Raw genomic sequence first — 22482 nt, 5'->3', positions numbered from 1 at the left:
CCATGCTGGAGGGGCAGTCACTGATTGGCTATTCTTCGGCATTAAAGCATTGAGGAGCCCAGTGCACTTCAACCTGCCAGATAGACAACTGATCATCCGTTGCTTTTTCTGGTCTGCCGCGGCTATCGTGTCCTCCAGGATTAAGGTTTTCAAGATTGGAAACCAGGCTTTGTTTACCCGTTCAGTTTCCTCCTTATAGTTGAAGCTGTTGCTGTGCTTCAAGATTCCAATGGCTTCCCTTTGTAGCCGGGCGAGATACGATACAGTAGTTGGCAGTACTTGTGTCGATGTACTATATGTCATGGCCTGCTAGGAGCGAGTGTTCAGAGACTGATGATCTTTCTGCTTGTCCCAGCCGGCTATGTCTGTTTTGCTCCTTCAGTCATGTGGCGATGCTGCGTTTGGTAGTGCCTATGTATACCTTGCTGCAGCTGCACGGAATCTTGTATGTACTTGCTGTGGAGTGAGAATGGCGTTTGTCTTTAGCAGACCTTAGTAGTTCCTGGATTTTCTTCGTTGGCCTATGTATGGTTTTTACCCCGTGGGACTCCAGTAGTCTCCCTATTCTGTCAGTTGCCTTTTTAATATAGGGCAGAAAGGCTTTAGCTGCCAGCCGCTCCTCTTCTTTCTCCCTGGTTGTGGGACGTCTGGGATGAAGTGTTCGCTGGATATCTTTGTGGCTGAGCTCCTCGTGCAAGTGCTGAAGTTGACAAATTCTCCTTGCATGGTCGGCTAGCGTCTTAATCACTCTGTATTTTTGCTGTGAGTGATGTTTGGACGTCTTCTAAAGATAGCGGTCTGTGTGGGTCGGCTTGCGGTAAAGTGTGTGTCCCAAGTTTAAATCGGCCGTCTTCATTACCATAGAGATAGGCGAAGTGACACTGCTGACTGTTTCGAAACGTTTGTTACGGCACAGCAAATTGCTTCGAAGCAGTTTGTCGATGCACGGCACACTTCCTTCTTGGACTGCAAGACAAGCAGTACCTGGACATTGTCATGCAATGGCATGGTGAAGCAGTGTGTCAACACACGGCACACTTCTGCCTCGGACTGCAAGAGAGCCAGTATTCTTTTACGCATTACCGGCCACAGTGTCTCGCAGTGGCACAGTAAAGCAGTGTGTCGACACACGGCACACTTCTGTCACGGACTACAAGAGAAGCAGTGTTTCGCGATGACGTGGTGAAACATGAACCGATCTTCATAGCTAAGTTTAGCTCATTGAATAAACTGTTCAATGTTCTGCTAATGATAAAAGGTTAATGAATTATTCAGTGAGCAAATATACAAAATACAGTATGATAAATATATGATGTACAATATAATAGTACTAGTATGTAGTAATATTATGCGTTTGCTTCTTCACTGAGTGCTTAGAATTATACTAAAAGGTAAAAGTTCACCAAAGGAGTAATTAATTTGAATAATTATAAAATGATTAATGAAATTTGAGAAGAGTTCAAAATATGTATTCTGTGTATAATAACAAACTTAACCTAATCCAGTTCCAAAGTATGGTAAAATACTAGTCCAAGTAAATGAACTAACTTGAATAATTATAAAATGAGTAATGAAATCCAAAAAGAGTTTGAAAACAGAATTTTACATACATTAACACCCAACCTAAACTAGTTACAAAAGCACAGTAAGATCATGACGAATATAAGAACAAGTGTGAGGACTCCTAGAGTTCAAATGCCCCGTCAGGCAGCGCTCGAGTGGGCAAGCTCCACAGTACCGAATCATGCCAGAGGAAACTTATTACTCTGTAACTGATAAGTATATACACTGTCTTAAAAAAAAAAAAAAAAAAAAAAAAAGAATGAGAGATTACAATTAAAATACTACAGCAGGGTACAGTGAAAAAATCATGCATGGAAATAAGAGCTACGCCCTTCATCACATGTCGTGGAAAGCACAGGTTACTGGAGTGTACATTTACAGGTAAATAGCACTTAACTCCCAACATATTTAAACAAACACCCATGAACTATTTAAAGGTAATACTCTACTTACCAACTCAATTTCTTGGTTACTGGACTTTCGAAAGCTTGCGTAAAGATTTTGCGGCAAATTAGGGAAAATGTGAGACATTGCTCCTGGACGTAATTTTCATCGCTCACGAGAGATACCCACTTTTTCACCATTCACTTTAAAATTATCTGATATTACTATCAAATCATCAGAGAAATTAACTTGACAAATTCTGTTGTACCGAACTCGATAGCTCCAGTTGGTTTTCTGTGGTTTCCCATTTTTACACCAGTCAAATGCCAGGGCTGTGCCTTAATTAAGGCCATGGCTGCTTCCTTCCAATTCCTAGGCCTTTCTTATCCCATCGTCGCCGTAAGACATATCTGTGTCGGTGCGACGTGAAGCAAATAGAAAAAAAATTCTGCTGTCACATGTTAACTCGGTATCCTTTCTGTGGAATAGCTCTGGCCCATTTTGCATATTGATTTCTGTCCTTCAGCAGTGAAAAAAAAAAAACGCATATCATCGACTACTGTACCATAGCCTAATTTACAGCCAGGCACAAAATAGTATGGCATGCTGAACTATTAAATTAAGTAAGCCACATAAGATAATGCTTGAAGAACACAACACACAATGAACTGAGCTTAGGAACTGAAAACAAAATAAAATACAACTTATTCACTGAAATATCTCGTACAGTAACGTCTCCTACACTTTTCTATACCCGGCTTGCCGGAACTACTGGAGCACGTGTTGGTTATAATCGCTTCCAGTGGCGGAACTACATACTACCATACTATAATGGCTGAGTCCTCACACTTTGGTCTTATATTCATCATGGTAAGATAGTTAATAAATTAAATGAACTAATTTGAATGATTCTAAAATGAGAAATTAAATCTAAGAAAAGTTCAAGGTTGGTATTGTATGTAAAGTAACAACTTGACCTAATCCAGTTTAAAAATCTACTTCAAATTGAAGTTTAAAACCATAATTGTTGAAAATTTTACATTTGACAAACGGAGCTGTCTTTCTGTTATAGTATGACTCTGCTTTGAAAAACAATGTCCTTTTTCTGAGTAAATCTAAGACCTTACATTGCAGAGTACATTGTTCTTTAATAACCTGAATTGTGGTTTGGAATATGAAGCGTCTATTAATGAGCATCGGCTCATATTCAGGGCAATATCACGCAGTATGTTTCTATTGAGGCAAGAAGACAAAACACTGTCACTGTTTTGAAAAATCGATGTAGATGACGTGTACAGAACAACTGTTGTTTCCGTTCATGTGACTACACACAAAGCAATATCACTGCTTCAAAACAGTGAATGAAGCATTGATGTGTCGAGGCATGGAGACAGCTGATTGCGCTGCCTTACTGTTTTGAAGCACACACACACACACTAGCCGATTCTACATTACAAGAACATAGAGGAAAGGGAGTTTTCCTTCGTTTTCTGTCTCTATAGTGAACTGATATTGGTGTTAATACTGTTCGGATGCTCGAACGAACAGCACTCGAGACCACACCACTGAAACCTAAGATGTGGCTTCGCTTCGTAGATGACACCTGTGTGATCTGGAGCTACAGACAGGAACAACTACTGCCATTTTTGCAGCATCTGAATAGTATTATGTGGCAGGATATTACGTCTAGCATGGCCCGTTCTCAAATGGTTGAGTTTATTCCATTGGTGTCTCTTCAGGTGAAATCCTGGGAGTCCAGTTGTGGGGTCATGGATGCCTTGGTATTTCACGGGTGCTGAGTTCCAGCTTTGAAGCCATTTTTCTCTGGATGTTGAAGCCAGTTATGTCATATTGGATTCCTTGATTTAAGACGAGGAGTGGGTAGGTCCTTCAGGACCTCATGGATTGGGAGATCCTGTGGATGATAAGGATGGTGTAACTTTGTCCACTCATGTACAGTTGCTTCTTGTCATCTCAGTTCTGGAGGTGGTATGTTACTGACAGTATGTACTCATGGGATTGGGGTGGATTTTTGTGTGCCTTTTATGATTCTCATACATTCATTGAGATGACATCAATCCTTTTTGTATGAGCACTATGTTGCCACACTGGAACATTATATTCAGCCACTAGATAAACCACGGTGAGGGTGGTAGTTTGTAATGAAGATGCCTCAGCTCCCTGTGTAGTTCTGGCTAATTTCTTCGTGATGTTGTTGTGTGACTAGAATTTCTGATTTATGTTTTCAAGATGGTTTTTGTACTGTTAAAGAACAGTCTAAGGTACATAGGTACTTAAGGTTGAAATTATATTAAACTTTTTCTTGACAGAACTCAAACGTTGAGCTTTTGGTGAGCAATTTGGTTACACAGATGGAATGACCCCCCCTTCGAACCGTGTGACCTTGCCTCGGTGGAGAGGCTTGCACGTCCCAATGAAGCAGATAGCCAAGCCGCAGGTGTAACCATATCTGATGGGTATCTGTTGAGAGACCAGACTAACGAATGGTTTATCGAAAGGGGAGTAGCGGCCTTTCGGAAGTTACAAGGGCGGCAGTCTAGATGATTGACTGATATGGCCTTGTAATAATACTCAACATGGCTTGGCTCTGTTGATACTGCTGCACGGCTGAAAGCTATGGGAAACTACAGCCGTAACTAACTCCCGAAGACATGCAGTTCCCTCTGTATGAATGATGTACTAATGATGGCTTCCTCCCGGGTAAAATTTTCTGGAGATAAAATAGTCCCCATTCGGATCTCGGGGTGAGGACAACTCAAGAGAGGGGGGGGGGGGGGGGGGGCGATCATCACGGAGATGGATAGACTAAAGTTAGATGTAGTTGGTATAAGTGAAGTACATTGGCAGGAAGAGCAGGATTTTTGGTCAGGCGACTACAGAATTATCAATACAAAATCAAACAGGGGAAATGCAGGAGTTGGTTTAATAACGAATAAGAAAATAGGGCAATGGGTAAGCTACCATGACCAGCATAGTGAAAGGATTATTGTTGTCAAGATAGGGATCAAGCCAATGCCCACTACAATAGTGCCGGTCTTATATGCCTACTAGTCCAGCGGACGATGGGGAAATCAAAAGAATATATAAAGAGAGAGAAGATTTAATACAATATGTAAAAGGTGACGAGAATCTAATTGTTATGGGAGACTGGAATGCAGTGGGAGGCCAAGGAAGAGAAGGTAAGGCAGTAGGAGAATTCAGATTGGGACAAAGGAACGATAGAGGAAGTCGACTGGTTGAATTCTGCACCTATCACATTTTAGTCCTTGCTAATACTTTGTTCATACACCACAAATGACGGCTGCACACATGGACGAGAAATGGAGACACTGGAAGGTATCAAATTGACTTCATTATGATTAGGCAGAGATTCAGAAACCAGGTGTTGGATTGCAAAACTTTCCCAGGAGCAGACGTGGACTCTTTTGGTCATGAAATGCTGTCTGAAGTTGAAGAAATTGAAGAAGGGAAGGAATCTAGTGAGATGGGATCTAAAATAGTTGAAAGAAAAGAGTGTGAAGGATTGTTTAAGGGAACATGTTGCACAAGGTCTAAATGGAAACGCTGAAGGAAACACAGTAGAAGAAGAAGAAGAATGGACAATCATGAAGAATGAGGTCAGTATGACAGCTGAAGAGATTTTAGGAAGAATGGAAAGATTAACTAAAAATCAATGGATAACTCAGATTGATGAATGAGGAAAATACAAGAATGCAAGAAATGAACAGGGCAGAAAAGAATACAGGCGATTAAAGAATGAAGTGGATAGGAAGTGCAGGGCAGCTAAGGAAGAATGGCTGAAGGAGAAGTGCAAGGATGTTGTAAGTAGGGTATAGTCCTAGGAAAGGTAGATGCTGCATTCAGGAAAATCAAGGAAACCTTCAGAGAAAGGAAAACTAGATGTATGAATATTAAGAGCTCAGATGGAAATCCACTTCTAGGGAAAAAAGACAAGGCAGAAAGATGACAGGAACATATCCAACAGTTGTATCAAGGTAAGGACATAGGTGAAATGGTTCTGGAACAAGAAGAGGCTGTTGATGCTGATGACATGGGGGACCCAATTTTGAGGTCAGAATTCAACAGAGCTTTGAGAGACCTAAATAGGAACAAAGCACCTGGAATTGATAATATTCCCTCTGAATTATTGACTGCTTTAGGAGAAACCAGCATGCCAAGCTTATTTCATTTAGTGTGCAAGATGTATGAGACAGGAGAAGTGCCATTCGATTTTCGGCAGAATGTTGTAATACCTATTCCCAAGAACGCCGGTACTGACGAGTGTGAAAACTACCGCACTAGTTTAGTATCTCACACCTGCAAAATTCTAACACGTATTATTTACAGAAGAATGGAAAGACAAGTTGAAACTGATGAACATTGAATTTTCACGACCGCATTGTAATCGAAATAGTCTTTCAACGTTTAGGTCGTGTTACGTACATGTAGTACGTGTTGAAGAGATGTTAAGTACAGAACAAAACTGGCCAGCTGGACACCAGTGGGATCCGAACCCACAACCTCCCGATTTCTAAGTTGAAACTGAGTTGGGAGAAGATCAATTTGGCTACGGAAGAAATGTAGGAACATGTGAGGCAATCCTGACTTTACGTCTGATCTTAGAGGATCGAATTAAGAAGGGCAAGCCCACATACATGGCGTTCGTAGATCTAGATGTACCGGGCGGTACATCTCCGCGAAGCGAGTTCAAATCTTGCGCCAATTGAAACTCCTCTACAGGAGAAACTCTTAACTTGAAAATCTGTATTAACGGTTATTCAGAAGATGTCACTACTGTAAATTTTGTAATTTTGAAATGTTCTGAACTGTGTCTATTTCGATTTGTGTTTGTTTGCTCCGTATCAAGAAGTTTGGACATTCTCTAACAGATGTCTCTACCAAAAACTATGATAACGCACTCTGGTGCAATGGAATGAGCTCCCTTGCAGAAATTTTGTATGGTTAAGTTTTGCCTCTACTAAATTTTTTTCTGTGGTTTGTGGGTTGACAGTATTATTCCTCTCTTTCCGCCAGTTTTGAACTCAGCCAATCCCGAATTTCTGTAATTAATTTTCCACCAATCATAGCTTTCTTCTTCAAATTTCCATGTGTAATGCTTAGTCTACCAATAAAGTCGGGTGGGTGTGTCTACTCATTCTTGAAAGGTCTCGAATTTTCCACGAGGGTATAAAAACTGCTGATTCTCTTGTCTCGGGGCCACTAGTATAACATCTACTCTGTGTGTGTGAATATGTAGCAGGGGGCGGGAAGCGCCTCGTTCTTCAGGCAGCGACTCTTCTACAAGGTAATGGCCTTTTAACTTCTTTATTTTTTTTTTGCTAGCTCAGCAGTTTAACTCTCGGAGAAGGTTCGAAACCTTTAATATGTAATCCATCTCCTTAAAATGTAAATCCCTTTTTCTGTCTATGTAAAAAATACTATTTCTTGAACTGTAATTCGGGGATAGAGAGTGCTTCACCCTCTCGAACTCCCCTTAATTTTGAAATTGAGGTGACTACGCTTTTCTAACTGTTTCTACTCTTCCTTAAAGTGTTTAAAATCTTTCAGACGAGTCACCTCCTTAGCTTGGGACTAGCCCCTGTATATTGGGCTAGAGCCACCTAGGTTTTAATATGTAGAGTTAGGAGTGCAAATTTACGCCTCCATCCCCTTTGCTTTGGACCAGTAACTTAACTTGATGTTTTGTTTTCTTCATGCGTAGGCCCCTTAGGTTGGGTATTAATTACCCCTGTTTCCTTGTGTGCCTTAAGGGCAGATAGAAGTGAAGTTTGTTGTAGCCTTTGATAGGCTTGTAAAATTGAGAGCGGGTCTGCTCTTTTCCTTAACATTGTAATTAGGAGCAAGTGCTCCTTGGCATGATGGGGTTTTCTGCCCCTTTGTTCATTTTTGTACCTTGGTAAAGTTGGGCTAATTGCTCAAGGATTGTGATTGTGAGGCTCAAAGCCCAAAACCTGGTAAAAAACCCCTGAACGGGAAAAATTATTTTGTACCTGCCTTTCGTTGTTATTTCACCTAGTGGAAATTGTTGAATGTTGTTATCTGTTATTTGTTGATTTTGAAAAGAAAATATAACCTTTGTTAAAGTTTTAAATTAACTTTAATTCTGTAGTTGAGACCTATTCTAGCCCGCACCTTCTTTCACCTCTGCTGTTCCACAGAGACCTCGGAACACTAGAAAAGGCATTTGATGACATGCCCCACAACGGGCGACTTAAACGCACTCTACAGTGTGCTAGCAGCAGTGCCAGACCTGTAGCTCAGATCCTCTCAAACAGAACAAGGATGGCCTAGGCCACCATAGCTCAATTGGTAGAGCAACCGACGCGAAATCGGGAGATTGTGGGTTCAGATCCCACTGGTGTCCAGCTGGCCATTTTTGTTCTGTACTTAACATCTCTTCAACACGTACTACATGTACGTAACACGACCTAAAACATTGAAAGTCTGTTTCGATTACAATGCGGTCATGAAAATTCAATATTCATTGACATGCGCCACAACGGGCGACTTAAACGCACTCTACAGTGTGCTAGCAGCAGTGCCAGACCTGTAGCTCAGATCCTTTTAAACAGAACAAGGATGGCCTAGGCCACCATAGCTCAATTGGTAGAGCAACAGACGCGAAATCGGGAGGTTGTGGGTTCGGATACCACTGGTGTCCGGCTGGCCATTTTTGTTCTGTACTTAACATCTCTTCAACACGTACTACATGTATGTAACACGACCTAAAACGTTGAAAGTCTGTTTCGATTTAATTTTCATTGTTATTTTATCTGAGACTACAGAAGATCTGGAGAAGTTGCTGAATGGTATGGACAGAGTCTTGGGTAAGGAGTAAAAGATGAAAATATATAAGTCCAAAACAAAAGTAATGGAGTGCAGTCGTACGAACTCAAGTGATGCAGGAAATCTTAGAGTGGGAAATGAAGTCTTAAAGGAAGTGGATGAATATTGTTACTTGGGTAGTAAAATAACTAACGATGGCAGAAGTAAGGAAGACATAAAATGCAGGCTAGCACAAGCAAGAAAGGCCTTTCTAAAGAAAAGAAATTTGCTCACTTTGAACTTTGATATACTAATTTAGAAACATATTTTTGAAGTTTTTCGTTTACAGCATGGCATCGTATGGAGGTGAAACATGGACTATAACTCCCTCAGAAAGAAAGAGAATAGAAGCTTTTGAAACGTGGTGTTACAGAAGAATGTTGAAGGTGAGATTGATAGATCGAATCACGAATGAAGAAATACTGAGTCGAATTGGTGAGAGGAGATCTATGTGGCTAAATTTGAGGAGAAGAAGAGATAGAATGGTAGGACACATCTTAAGACACCCAGGACTTCTGCAGTTGGTTTTTGAGGCAAGTGTAGGGTGTAAGAACGGTAGAGGTAGACCAAAGTATGAATATGACAAGCAGATTAGAGCAGGTGTAAGACGCAGCAGTTATGTAGTCATGAAAAGGTTAGCACAGGATAGGGTGGCATGGAGCGTTGCGTATGGCTTTTAGTGCCGGGAGTGTCTGAGGATAAGTTCGGCTTGCCAGGTTCAGGTCTTTCGATTTGATGCCCGTAGGCAACCTGTGCATCGTGATGAGGATGAAATGATGATGAAGACGATACACACACCCAGCCCCCATGCGAGCGAAATTAACCAATGGTGGTTAAAGTTCCCGATCCTGCTGGTAATCGAACCCGGGACCTCTCTGACCAAAGGCCAGCATGCTAACCATTTAGCCATGGAGCCAGACAATTAACAATTCGATAACAGCTCCATAAGGATTTAGGTTACCAACACTTAAACATGTGCGGAAACTGGCACAGTGAGCGCACAAGACTGACGAGTACATGCAAGCAGTGCTGGAAGTTTGAAGTGGAAAACCCGGCAAATTTAAAATGCAGCCGATTAAAATTCTAATTAATAAACTAGCTTTAATCATAACAGCGATAAAAGCCTATTTTCTCTACAGATTGTTGACTGCAATGAAAATTATACTGATCAAAAATATACAGTATACACATATATTCTTTTAAATTACCTTTATAAAACTAGGTTAAATATGAAAATGAATTGGACATTTAAGGAAAAAGAGACTATCTTAGTTTTTTACCATTTTTGACAGCTAGCAGGATACCTTTAAAAAAAAACTGTCGTGTGAAAAGCACGACGAATAGTCTCCCTTGTCTGGAGACCTTGCTGACTGAGAAAGCATGTTGACATCATTTTGTTAAGAGCGAAGCTATACTATTCAAAGTTGACTCAGTTAATATAACTTTAAAGCTTTTCAGTCTGTTGAACACTAAATAACACTATAACATGCCTATGAAGACACACGTACCCACTAAACAAAGAACAACTTTATTCTTGAAAAAATATCATATTCAACCCAATCACACTTTTTTAATTATTAATGAAAATTATTTAGAGATGTAAAAACATTTGTTTAAATTCTGTTCATGCTCTTTAATACTTGAAAGAACTTATCTTAATAACGTGCTCCAGTAGTGCACCCTCTCTCTTTGCTACTCCAACAAAGATTATGACGAGGTGTAATGCTCTGTCATTGACAGGACTCTAGCTGGCTAGTTTGTCAGTAACTTCCCATTGTGTCATGCTGTAATTGATGTCAGTGGCCACCCTGAAATGTACTTTTAGCTTTATTATTAATGTTATTATTGTGTTGTTGTGTTTGAATTGTTCTGGAGTTCTTTAATGAGCATTTAATGGGCAGGCTAGTTTACAGATAATAAAACTACAAATACATTTCCAGAAATGGCATTGACATAACAGAAAATGTTCCAGTTGAATGTTGAATGTTTCCACTACGTATGTGTCAAGTTGTCTGGCACGAGCTGTAAACACACATAATCATAATCATTTTCAACTGGAAGCTTGCATTCAAGAGATTGTGGTTTCAAACTCCACCAATAGTAGCCTTGAAGAGAGTTCTCTTTGATTTCCCATTTTCACACCAGATAAATAAATACTGCGCTGTTCTTAAATGAACCCTTTCAGTCGCAATAAATGGCCACGCTGTTGCCCGCTCATAGTTTGAGCATACCTGTCACACAAAAAATCCATAAAATAAAAACGAATGCAGATAATTCACTCATATTTCACATTCATGCCATTCAAGATTTTGACCCATTCTTCATTCCTTGAGTGACTGCTGGCTGTGGTACAAATGTTTCATTTGAAATAATTTCAAAAGGAGCAGATCTGTGTACTCTAAATACATCGCAATTTCTGATGGTGGGCCTATTAATTTTTCGTAAGTATTTCTAGAACACCGCTGTACCCAAGAAATGAATATATATGAGGATTCTCTCCTTTTTTCTTCAATTTCCAATTACTATGGTTCTTTTGTCACCGGCTGCATGTGTTTGAAAGAACCTGACGTGTCACTTTCACTCTTACTTTTTTCAATATTATATTATATTATTTTCAATATCATTATTGCCATAATTGCCATCTAAAACAATGTTTACGTGTGCTTACAATCTCTCTTCGACATTACTGCGAAACCGGTTCTACTGCATAATGAATACTGAATACCGATGAAAATAAACTGTTATTCAACAATTCCAGTCTCTCACAGAAATACAGACACCATTGTTTACCAACAGTACATGCCTCTCGTTCCCTTCCCCCTGTGGGTGGGGGCAGTAGAATTACAACCACGGTATCCCCTGTCTGTCGTAAGAGGCAACTAATAGGGGCCCCAGGGGCTCTGAACTTTGGAGCATGGGTTGGCAAACACGGAGTCCTTAGCTGAGTCCTGGTATTGCTCCCACTTACTTGTGCCAGGCTCCTCACTTTCATCTATCCTATCGAACCTCTCTTGGTCAACTCTTGTTCTTTTCCGACCCCAACACTATTAGGTTCGCGAGGGCTAGGGATTCATTCATTTTCACGCCCTTCGTACAGTTATTTATTTATTTAGCTTATGGCTAGTACATAACTCTACATACAAATATTCAAAAATATAACAAACAATATAACATCTTAAACAATCAACCAATCTCTAAAACAGTTCATAAACTTAAATCCAAGCTGTCCAACCATTGTACAACCCCGTCAGAAGCACACACAAACTCCTTTAACTGACCGGAGTATGACCTCCTAGGACATTCAGTGACAATATGACAGATGGTCTGTTTCTTCTCACTGCAGTCGCACTCAGGGGAGGAGCGCCTACCCCACATATGCAACAATGACCCACATTGCCCATGATTGGTACGGACTCTGTTGAGAAGAACCCAAGTTGTTCTGGGGAGATTAAAACCAGGTGGTGGGTGTTGGAGACTAAAGAGCGTCTGCCATTCATCTGGAGCTGAGTTGGTCCACTCCAATTGCCATTCATCAGAACCGTTAAAGTTCCTATTGATGAGTTCCCTTGCAGTCTGAATGGGTGGAGATCTTGACTTCAGACGTCCATACCTAACAGCCATGTCTTCATGAATGGGAAGACTTGGGTTCATTGTTATCTTCCTGTAGTCGCGAATTAGGTTATTGTGTCTGTGAATCCTTGGAGGTGTTATGTGACTCAAGACTGGCAACCAGAAAAGAGGAGTAGATCTGACTGCGCCGCTGACAATGCGCATCGTCTGATCCAGAACAACATAAATATTCTTAACATAAGGGCTATTCAACCAAACAAAAGAACAATACTCGGCTGTAGAGTATACCAGTCCCAGTGCTGACGACCTAAGAGTGGATGCTGATGCTCCCCATGTAGAACCTGCAAGTTTCTGAATGATATTGTTCCTGGTCTTCAGTTTAGCAGCGGTATTCATTAAATGTTTCCTGAAGGATAGCGTCCAATCAAGAGTTACTCCAAGGTACTTGGTGTTAGAATTGTGTGGTAGGGGAGAGTTGTCGAGGGAAACATTCAAAGTAACGTTCGCCTGCCTGTTATTAAGGTGAAAGAGACATTCCGTTTTGCTGGTGCTAGGTATCAAACACCACTTATCAAAGTACTCGCTCAGAATGACAAGGTATCTGTTCAGAATTGCTTCTATTTCATTCACATTGGATTGCTGAGTAACTATTGCTAGGTCATCCGCGTAAGCGAATTGGTGTTATGTAGTACGGGGTATATCGGCAATGTACATATTAAACAGCAATGGAGAGAGCACAGATCCTTGAGGGAGACCATTGTTGAGCTTTTTAACTTTACTATGTTTGTTATCCATAACTACCTGGATCAATCTATCTGATAGCATGTTGTTTATGAGTTGTGACATTACTCTGCATCCAACAAGTTTAAAAAACTTATACACAACTCCCTCTCTCCAAACCGTATCATAAGCGGCTGTAAGGTCTATGAACACTGGACCACTCTTCAGTCGTTTTTCAAAACCTGCTTCAATGTGGGTTGTTAAAGCAATAACTTTCAGGACAATCGGAAGGTTTACCTGGTTTCAGAATAGCCAGAATCTTGGTTCGTTTGAACTCTGGAGGAAGTTTGCCTGTAATCAGAATATTTGAGAAAAACCGTAACAACCATTTCCTTGTGTTCTTCCCACAATGCTTGAGGAATTCAGGGTGAATGCCATCAAAACCAGGTGCTTTGCGGTTTTTTATTGTCTTCAGAACAGACAGGAGCTCTTCTTCGGTGAAAGGGGCAGAAATATTTGATGAACCAATATTATGTCTTTTTATGAAGGTTAGTTCTTTTCTTATTAACCGATTGAGTTTTTTCTTGGGTTTCACTTTAGACAATCCAGCAATCCGTTTGACAACTTGATCAGGTGATACAGCAGATTTGGGCTGTGGAATGTGAGGTGATCTCCCCAACTTCTTTAAGAGGCTCCAAGCCTTTCTGCTAGAATGTTTGGAATCCATAGTCTCCACAGTTTCTGTCCACTTGTTCCGTCTGGCTTCATCTAAGTTGTTCATGAGTTCATTAGCAACATCTGTTTCTCCATTCTCTTGAAAATCACTGTAGAGTTTTTCACATGTCTCATTCCATCCAGGTATGTACTCCTTTCTGACCCCTCTAGGAATGTGTCTTTTTGCAGCGGCAAGTATTGCTTTAACAAATGTACAGTAGTTGTTGACAACAGGAGGAATCCATCTTATGTTGCTATCAAGATCAGCAGAGAAACTGTCCCAGTTAGCTTTGACAAAATTCCATTGTGGAAGAGGAGACGATCTAATAATGGGGATTTGAACTCCTGTTTCCAAAAGAACAGGACGGTGCTGACTGTGTGGGAAGTTTGTGAGCACTCTACGATTAGCAGGTAAACTGTATCCCTGGTGGACACAAAACATAAGTCAGGATTGGTTTCTGTGTTCCACCTTGCTGATTTAAAGGAGCCTTTTTCCTTTGGGTTGAAGATGTGCTGAATATTGGACAAGTCTGACCATTCAGTAAGTTTTTCTCCACAAAGGTCATTTGATCTGTATCCTCATTGGGTGTGATGGCTGTTAAAGTCACCCACATAGACAGCAGGATGTGCAAAGTTGGGAAGAACATTATCAGGCCATGGGATACCTGGAGGTTTATAAGTGTTCACAACTGTCAAGCTGTTAACCTGAGTCACAATGTTAGAAATGTTGTTCTCACGGTGTGTAGAGACTGGATGAGCATCCATGATGGAGTTGCAAACATAGGTCACAGAACCGTATGATTGATGATAAGTAACTCCCAATAATCTGTACTCATGGATCTTTCCTCTTGAGTGCATTTGTGACTCATCAGAGATATGAGTTTCTTGAACACAGATTAAATCAATGTTATTTTCTAATGACAGTTTGGACAAATAGTCGGCTTTAGATTTACTCATGCCTTCTATGTTAATTTGAAGGACTCTTAATACAGGACCCAAGGGTTTGGTTGATTGGCTCTGAAAAGAGCTTCTGTGAGCTGTCATTTGTTTGTGTACCATTGGTCAGGAGATCACGAGAGACAGTCTGACCGCCAAGTGCTGATGTTCAGTTCAGTAATGGAAATTTAATTCCAACTACCTTAGCAGGGGCACCACGGGCAGGAATCAGCTTCACGCCCCCTTCATACAGTGTGTATTGTTAGAAATTATTTGGAAAGGGAATCTAATGTACGAAGATAAGCGAGGTGCTGCGTCATTGCGAGCTGAGCTCGTCATTTGATTCATGCGCCAAAACACTGCGCGTGACCACAGCTTGTCATATGACACAAATCGGTTAAGGCCATGGCTATTACCTCTCCAATCCTAGCCCTTCCCCATCCCAGTTTTACCAAAAATTCTGCATTTGTTAGTGTAATATTATACTTCTGACAACAACAAAAATACTCCGAGTAATGCAGGGTTGATAATTGTGAAGTTTTCTTCATTACGATACTTCACATATAAGTACATTGGCACTATGCCTTTGAATTGCTGTCACTGCATGAAAAGTATGCACTAGAATTGATTGGCATTAGAGTCTGTCTTCAACAATGATTTATACTTAATCTTATTGACATGTACGTTTTTCTGCTTTCAGATATGAAGGAATGCCCGACCTGATATATCTTCTCAACACTCTTGTTGACAAAGATGGAAAAATCTTAGTCTCAGGGATTTATGATGATGTTCCTCCAGTAACCAATGAGGAAAAAGCAAATTATAAAGATATTGAGTTTGATGTTGCTGAGTATCAAAAAGACTTGGGGGCAAGTCAGTTGCGCCATAATGGAGACAAGGTATGGATATTTTTGTTTTGTTTCATTTTGTTTTAAAAGCTTGTATTTTCTCCAATTTTTTATTATTTCAGTCTTCTTAATTAGAAATTATCATCAGTTCACACTCCTATACCCTATCTCAAATAACCTGGGAGATAAAGTAAACACAAAATCATCATCATCATCATCATCATCATCATCATCATCATCATCATCAATGTCCCACTCCAATCGCCTGGTCGTCCAAAAACGTGTGGTAAATATGGTGGTACTGTCTATCTTTTGGTAAGGCATTAAAAATACTTTACATGTGTTAAGTAATGTTATTTCTGCATAAAAGATATACATCATCTAAATCTGTTTATCTTCTCTTTTCACTTTTTAAAAGCTGTTTAGTTTCAATTTATAATTGATACTCGTACATTATAGTGTCTTTTGAGAGGGGCGATATGTCAACAGCGGAACAGCCATTGCGGTATTCTGTAGCAGTTCATTTAGCAAACATACGGCCCATGTGCTTTCTGTTTACTGCTGTGTTCCGGGTGTTATTGGCGCGCTAGTGACTTTGCATATTATAACGAGTTTCTTTTGTGCTAATATTTAGTAATATATCATTATTAATTAAGTTGATAGTCAATCTTTGTCTTGGTGTTTAAGATTTAGTTAACTGTTTTAATTTACGTTTACATAACCTTTGTTAAAGTTCCATGTCGAGTGAAGATGGGTGAGCGCAGCCCTCCTCACATAAAGCATAAGAAGGGAAAAGCATGTAGAAGTGGGGGGGGGAAAAAACCAGTGTGTTCTCAAAGATTTTAAGAAGTTCAATGATGCAAATCCTGGTAGTATTCTCGAAAATGTGAAGAGATAGTAGACGCTATGTCGTAATGTCATCCCACAGCATAGTAAGGACTCATGTGGTCCATATTGAGTATATGATATCCCATTGCAATCGGGAAGGCAAATTTTTAAGGTTTCCTCTGTACCATTATTCTTTAAATCCAATTGAAAGTGTGTGGAGCCAAGTTAAGGGCTATGCGGCTAGGAACAACAAAACTTTCACTCTTGCAGAAGTAAGAAAACTGCTGCTGGAAGGGATTGAACTAGTGACCCCTCAACGTTGGGAAATGTGTGTAAAACACGTCATCGAGGTGTAAGAAAAACGAATGTGGGATATAGACCAGTTAGTAGACAGTGCCATTGAACAGATAGTGATAAATGTAAACGACCCCAAGAGTGATGTCAACGAGACAACAACAATATGAAGGGAATTGAGTAACCTATCTTTCTTTCGCATGTGACGTTGGTGAATACATTAACCTTCTGAATTGTATTTAATATCATCTTGATTGATTAATTTTGATGATTGTATAAAGGTTGTATTCTTCTTATAACCTGTTAGTTATAGATTATTTGAACTAGTTATTGATCTTGCGGTTTCTTAACTGATTTTTTTTATGTGACTAGTATTGCAAGGTGCATGTGGCCGGACTTGTTATTCTTATCTCCTAGGTAATTTGAGATTAGGGTATAGATGATGTCTTAAATCACCAAACCACATCCTCTGTGTTGTTCAGTGCACTAGGCTCTACAGAAGGATCTGCAAATAAAATATAATCTTATGGTTCTTCTTGAATTCAACCTGGACATTATCATGGTTTTAGTTCATGCTAGAAGATATGTCTTCTAGATTAATGAATTTTCTGTTTCAATTTTTTCTCGGCGTTTACTTGTGAATGTTTTTTTTATTTTTTTCCATCAAAATATTGAACACTTACAAATATATGGGTAAATCTGTTGTGTCCTCAGCACAAAGGCTCGTTGAATCCTCTACATATCTACTATCATCTGTCATAGGTAGCAGAGGCATACTGTAGCCCACCCATAATTCTCTGATAGTCCTTTCTCTTTGTGGCCTTTTTCATGCTAGAAGAAACATTCCAGATTTCAAACTTATCCTAAATCATACGAGAGGAAAGGAAGCTTATACTGTAGTTTTACATGACTTTTGATATCTGGATCTCCATTTTTACATGGAATTCGAACCACATGGACTTGACTTTACATTAAAAATTCTATATATCACCTCAAATTTGAACCGAAGCCACCTTGGCGAGAAGCCAGTGGACTTTTCTTTTTTATGCCTCTACGGCACAGACAGGTCTTAAGGCAATGGTGGTATAGGACAGGGTTAGGACTGGGAAGGAAGCGACAATGGCCGTAATTTGCCTGGTATGAAAATGGGAAACCATGTAAAACTGTCTGCAGGGTTGCCAACAGTGGTATTCGAACTTGCTATCTCCCAAATGCGAGCTGACAGCAACGTGACATAAACCACGCAGCCGCTCGCTCGGTATGGGTAGACTTCTGACACGATAGGCTTGGTGAGTGTCGTGATGACCTTGATAAGTGAATCAGATGATCTATTGCACCTTAGTTTGGATGTGATACAAACAGGTGTAAAGTTTGTTGTACTTGAAAAGTGCTTCATGTTTCCTCCATGTTATGCTTCCAGTTATTTACAGTCGATTGTACCCAGCTAGGAATAATTATCCGCTGCAAATACTGTAATCAGAAAGGCAGTTAGTACACAAGCATGCTCATTTTAATGCTATGTTAAAATGTTCCCAAATCAAGGGATACTTCAGTTTTCTTTCTTTATAAAGTTGTGGTACTCAAAACAGAACATTCATAAAAATATATAGCTCATGGGTAACCATAATTTAATTTTTGATCATGTATAGAAATGTCAGGTAACATGTTACTTAGGAAAAACCAAACCCCATGGCACAACAGTCCTAAAGGGCCTTGGCCTACCAAGCGACCACTGCTCAGCCCGAAGGCCTGCAGTTTACGGGTGTCGTGTCGTCAGCACGATGGATCCTCTCGGTTGTTATTCTTGTCTCTCTAGATCGGAGCCGCCATCTCACCGTTGGATAGCTCCTCAATTGTAATCACGTAAGCTGAGTGGACCTCGAACCAGCACTCAGATCCAGGTAAAGGTCCCTGACATGGCCAGGAATCGAACCTGGGGCCTTCGGGTAAGAGGCAGGCACGCTACCCCTACACGGTGGGGCCAGCTACATGTTAATATAATATTTTTAATGCGTCTGCTTCCACTACTGGTCTTAAGAGCTTCCAGAGTACCAGACTTCTGCCCTAAAGAAAGATTCTCTTGGCCGTGCGCGTAGAGGCGTGCGGCTGTGAGCTTGCATCCGGGAGATAGTAGGTTCGAATCCCACTATCGGCAGCCCTGAAAATGGTTTTCCGTGGTTTCCCATTTTCACACCAGCAAATGCTGGGGCTGTACCTTAATTAAGGCCACGGCCGCTTCCTTCCAACTCCTAGGCCTTTCCTATCCCATCGTCGCCATAAGACCTATCTGTGTCGGTGCGACGTAAAGCCCCTAGTGTAGAAAGAAAGATTCTATAACTACCTAATAGATATACAGAAACATGTCTTGCACTATGAGACGTATTCAATATATTATGCAACACTTTTTTTTTTTTTTTTTTTTTTTTTTTTTTTTTTTTTTTTTTTTTTTGCCAGCCAATCTGGGTTTTTAAGAAATTGGAATTTTGTTCAGGAGATTTTTTAATATTCCCGCTTCGTCTCATAGAGTTTCATTCATTTCTGATATGTGGCAGCGCTATCACAAGCCTTCAAAACGGTGTCAGTAATAGAGATGCATACCAAACAGAAAACAGTTATCGAGTTTATTTCGGCAGAAAACAAAGGCATCACAGATATTCATAGGTATTTGCAGAATGTCTGCGGAAACCTGGCAATGGACAAAAGCATGGTGAGCCTTCTCCATGACAACGCAAGACCTCACACAAGTCTGCGCACCTGACAGGAGCTCACAAAACTTCAGTGGATTGTTCTTCCTCATCCACCCTACAGCCCGTATCTCACGCCTTCTGACTTCCATCTATTTGGCCCAATCAAGGATGCACTCCGCAGGAAGCACTACATGGATGATGGGGAAGTTACCAATGCAGCACAACGTTGGTTCCAACATCGACCAGTCAGTGGTACCATGCAGGCATACTGGCCCTCACATTACAGTGGTGTAAGGCCGTACCATTGAATGGAGATTATGTTGAAAAATAGGGTATTGTAGCAAAAGGATTGGGGAATAACATACTGTATTTGAATCCTCAAGAAAATCAATCTGAATGAATATTGAATTTTCACGACCGCATTGTAATCGAAACAGACTTTCAACGTATTAGGTCGTGTTTCGTACATGTAGTACGTATTGAAGAGGTGTTAAGTACAGAACAAAAATGGCCAGCCGGACACTAGTGGGATCCGAACCCACAACCTCCCGATTTCGCGTCGGTTGCTCTACCAATTGAGCTATGGTGGCCTAGGTCATCTTTGTTCTGTTTGAAAGGATCTGAGCTACAGGTCTGGCATTTCTTCGATACATACTACATGTATGTAACACGACCTAATACGTTGAAAGTCTGTTTCGAAAACCAACCTGCATTTAAAAAAAAAAAAATATGTTGTATTATATATTGAACTCCTTTCATACTAAAGATTCTCAAGTGCCAGCTTACTATGCATGTCTGCAACCTTGAATCCAGGTCACAAGTGTTTTACCAACTACAGTATTATAATATGCAGATAGTGTGTAGAATAGCTTTTGATACTGAAAATACGTTCTTACAATCTACTTTTAAGAAACTACTAATTTAGTTTTCAAATGATAAATGTGATGGTGAATGGTAGAAACTTCATATTTGGTTAATTTTAATTGATCTTCTGAAGGTAGCAACAAATTGTATATTTCAGATTGAACTTCTTATGCATCGGTGGAGGCATCCTAGTCTTTCTATTCATGGAATAGAGGGTGCATTTAGTGAACCAGGTGCCAAGACAGTGATTCCCAGGAAGGTTACTGGAAAGTTTTCAGTGCGTATTGTTCCTAACCAGACTCCAGAAAAAGTTGAAAAATGTGTTGTGGAACACATTAAAAAGCAATGGGAGGTCCGTGATAGTCCCAACAAAATGAATGTAAGTATATTTTCTATTAATTGCTTTACAAAATTATACAGTAGTGTGATCAGTTCTGGCTCCTTGGCTAAATGGTCAGTGTAGTGGCCTTTGGTTTGCATCAGTTGAAGTTTCACCTTATTGTGGCAAAAGTGAGTAAACACAACCCTCATCTGAACCAGCCAAAACATTAATTCTCAGACCCTATTTTGAGGGTTTCCGAGGGTTATACATACATACATACATACTTAATTAGTACATATATACATCAATATATGCTGTTATGCCTTTCAACATTCAGTCTGCAAGCCTCTGTGAACTTACTGAACACCTCCACAATCCTCTTTCTGTAATTAGTTCTGTGGCCTCATTTGGTTCCATATCTCTTATCTTTAAATCATTAGAAACATAGTCTAATTATTGTCATCTTGGTCTCCCTCTATTTCTCTTGCACACAATGACCGAGTCTATTGTTCTACTCGGTAACCTATCGTCTGCCATTCACCTCATATGACCCCACCTACAAAGCCGGGTTGTGTGTTCATCCAGGGAGTTCATTCCTAACTTAGCCTTTACATTCTCATTCCAAGTACCCTCCTGCCCGTTGTTCCCACCTGTTTGTACTGTAATGGAGTTGTATTACTCCATTACCTTAGAACTACATATATTGGATTCCATTTATATAGTTTAATATTATGGTGTGCGTGTCCACGAATTAAGAGTTCGAGATACCATGGTCCCTTCTCGGATTTGCGCATGGGGAGCCATCTTGCGGTGGACTTGGTTATAGAAACACGAGGTGGCTAGTGTGTGCTGCGATCTGTCTGCGAAACGTGAAGTTTACCTGGCGAGGCACCGTGCTCGACAATGATGTCTGAGCATTTTTGTTTTTTTTAATTCTTGGGACTGAATTGAAGAGACGCTCTGAAGCTCTCTTGGTTGTGGTTTAACGACAAGTTAATTATTCAAGAAAAGAAGATGTTGGTGAATTTCGATCCGGGTTAATGGATTTCCACCTGAGCGTTAGGCTCGAAGTTTGGTTTGTTCCTTTTGAAAAGATTATTCACTTCTAACTATCCGACCTCGTAAGTAGATTCATATGTACTTCTGAACTGGGTTGATCTCGCCGAAGAAACTACTAATAATGACGTTTGAAGACATGGAGAAAATTTATGGCTATGATATCTGAGAAATGGAATATTTGATGTTTCGGACATTTGTTTTGAGCATTTAAAGTGAAGGACTTTTCCTACTGGTCTTGTTATGAGCTTGTAAAATTCAATCTAGGTTTGGGGTTTCAAGGTTCGATGGTAACTATGATATTAATTTTAACTTTTGGTTCTGTTACTTAAGGTTTCATGCGCATGAAACAAAATTTTATATTTGGGGAGCTCCTCACTATGGTAAATATGTATGTAGTATCGGTGCAACCTAATTCATTTTTCTTATTTCCCTTTAAATAATAATAATTATTATTTGATTACTAAATTTTTCAAACCTATTCGAGGGTGTTAGGTAATGTTGGAATTTTGTTAAGATGAAAACCTTTCTGTGGTTAACTCGGTACTGGTGTAGCCATTTTGAATTATGGTGACTGTGTTTTGTTACTGCCGATGTAATAGAATGTACACGTGCGTGGGCGTTGTCCTGTTGCCTGTGACAGCCGAGGATCTGAGTTGATTATTGACGGCTAGAACCGTGTGCTGTAATGGTCTTGATTTTGCCGCCTAGTGGTGGACCGGTTGCTGTTTGGTGATATTCAAGTGATTTAAGTTTCGGTCTCTGATGTAATGTTCTCTTAGTTAATCCTTCTTGTGGATCATGTACCTTCATTTGGATTATTTCTTGA

General features: G+C 40.1%; 1 protein-coding gene across 1 annotated transcript in view; it reads left to right on the top strand.

Annotated features, from left to right (window-relative positions):
• Cndp2 (Cytosolic non-specific dipeptidase 2) overlaps nt 1-22482 on the top strand; it is a 117776-nt gene that overhangs the window by 57773 nt on the left and 37521 nt on the right. The window contains exons 5-6 of the mRNA XM_067145085.2: nt 15455-15653; nt 20433-20654. Coding sequence (XP_067001186.1) covers nt 15455-15653; nt 20433-20654 — 421 coding nt within the window. The remainder of the gene's footprint in view (nt 1-15454; nt 15654-20432; nt 20655-22482) is intronic.

Source organism: Anabrus simplex, chromosome 4 (assembly GCF_040414725.1).
Source record: "Anabrus simplex isolate iqAnaSimp1 chromosome 4, ASM4041472v1, whole genome shotgun sequence".
In the NCBI taxonomy this organism is placed as follows: domain Eukaryota; kingdom Metazoa; phylum Arthropoda; class Insecta; order Orthoptera; family Tettigoniidae; genus Anabrus; species Anabrus simplex.
This window is presented reverse-complemented; position numbering and strand designations above follow the sequence as displayed.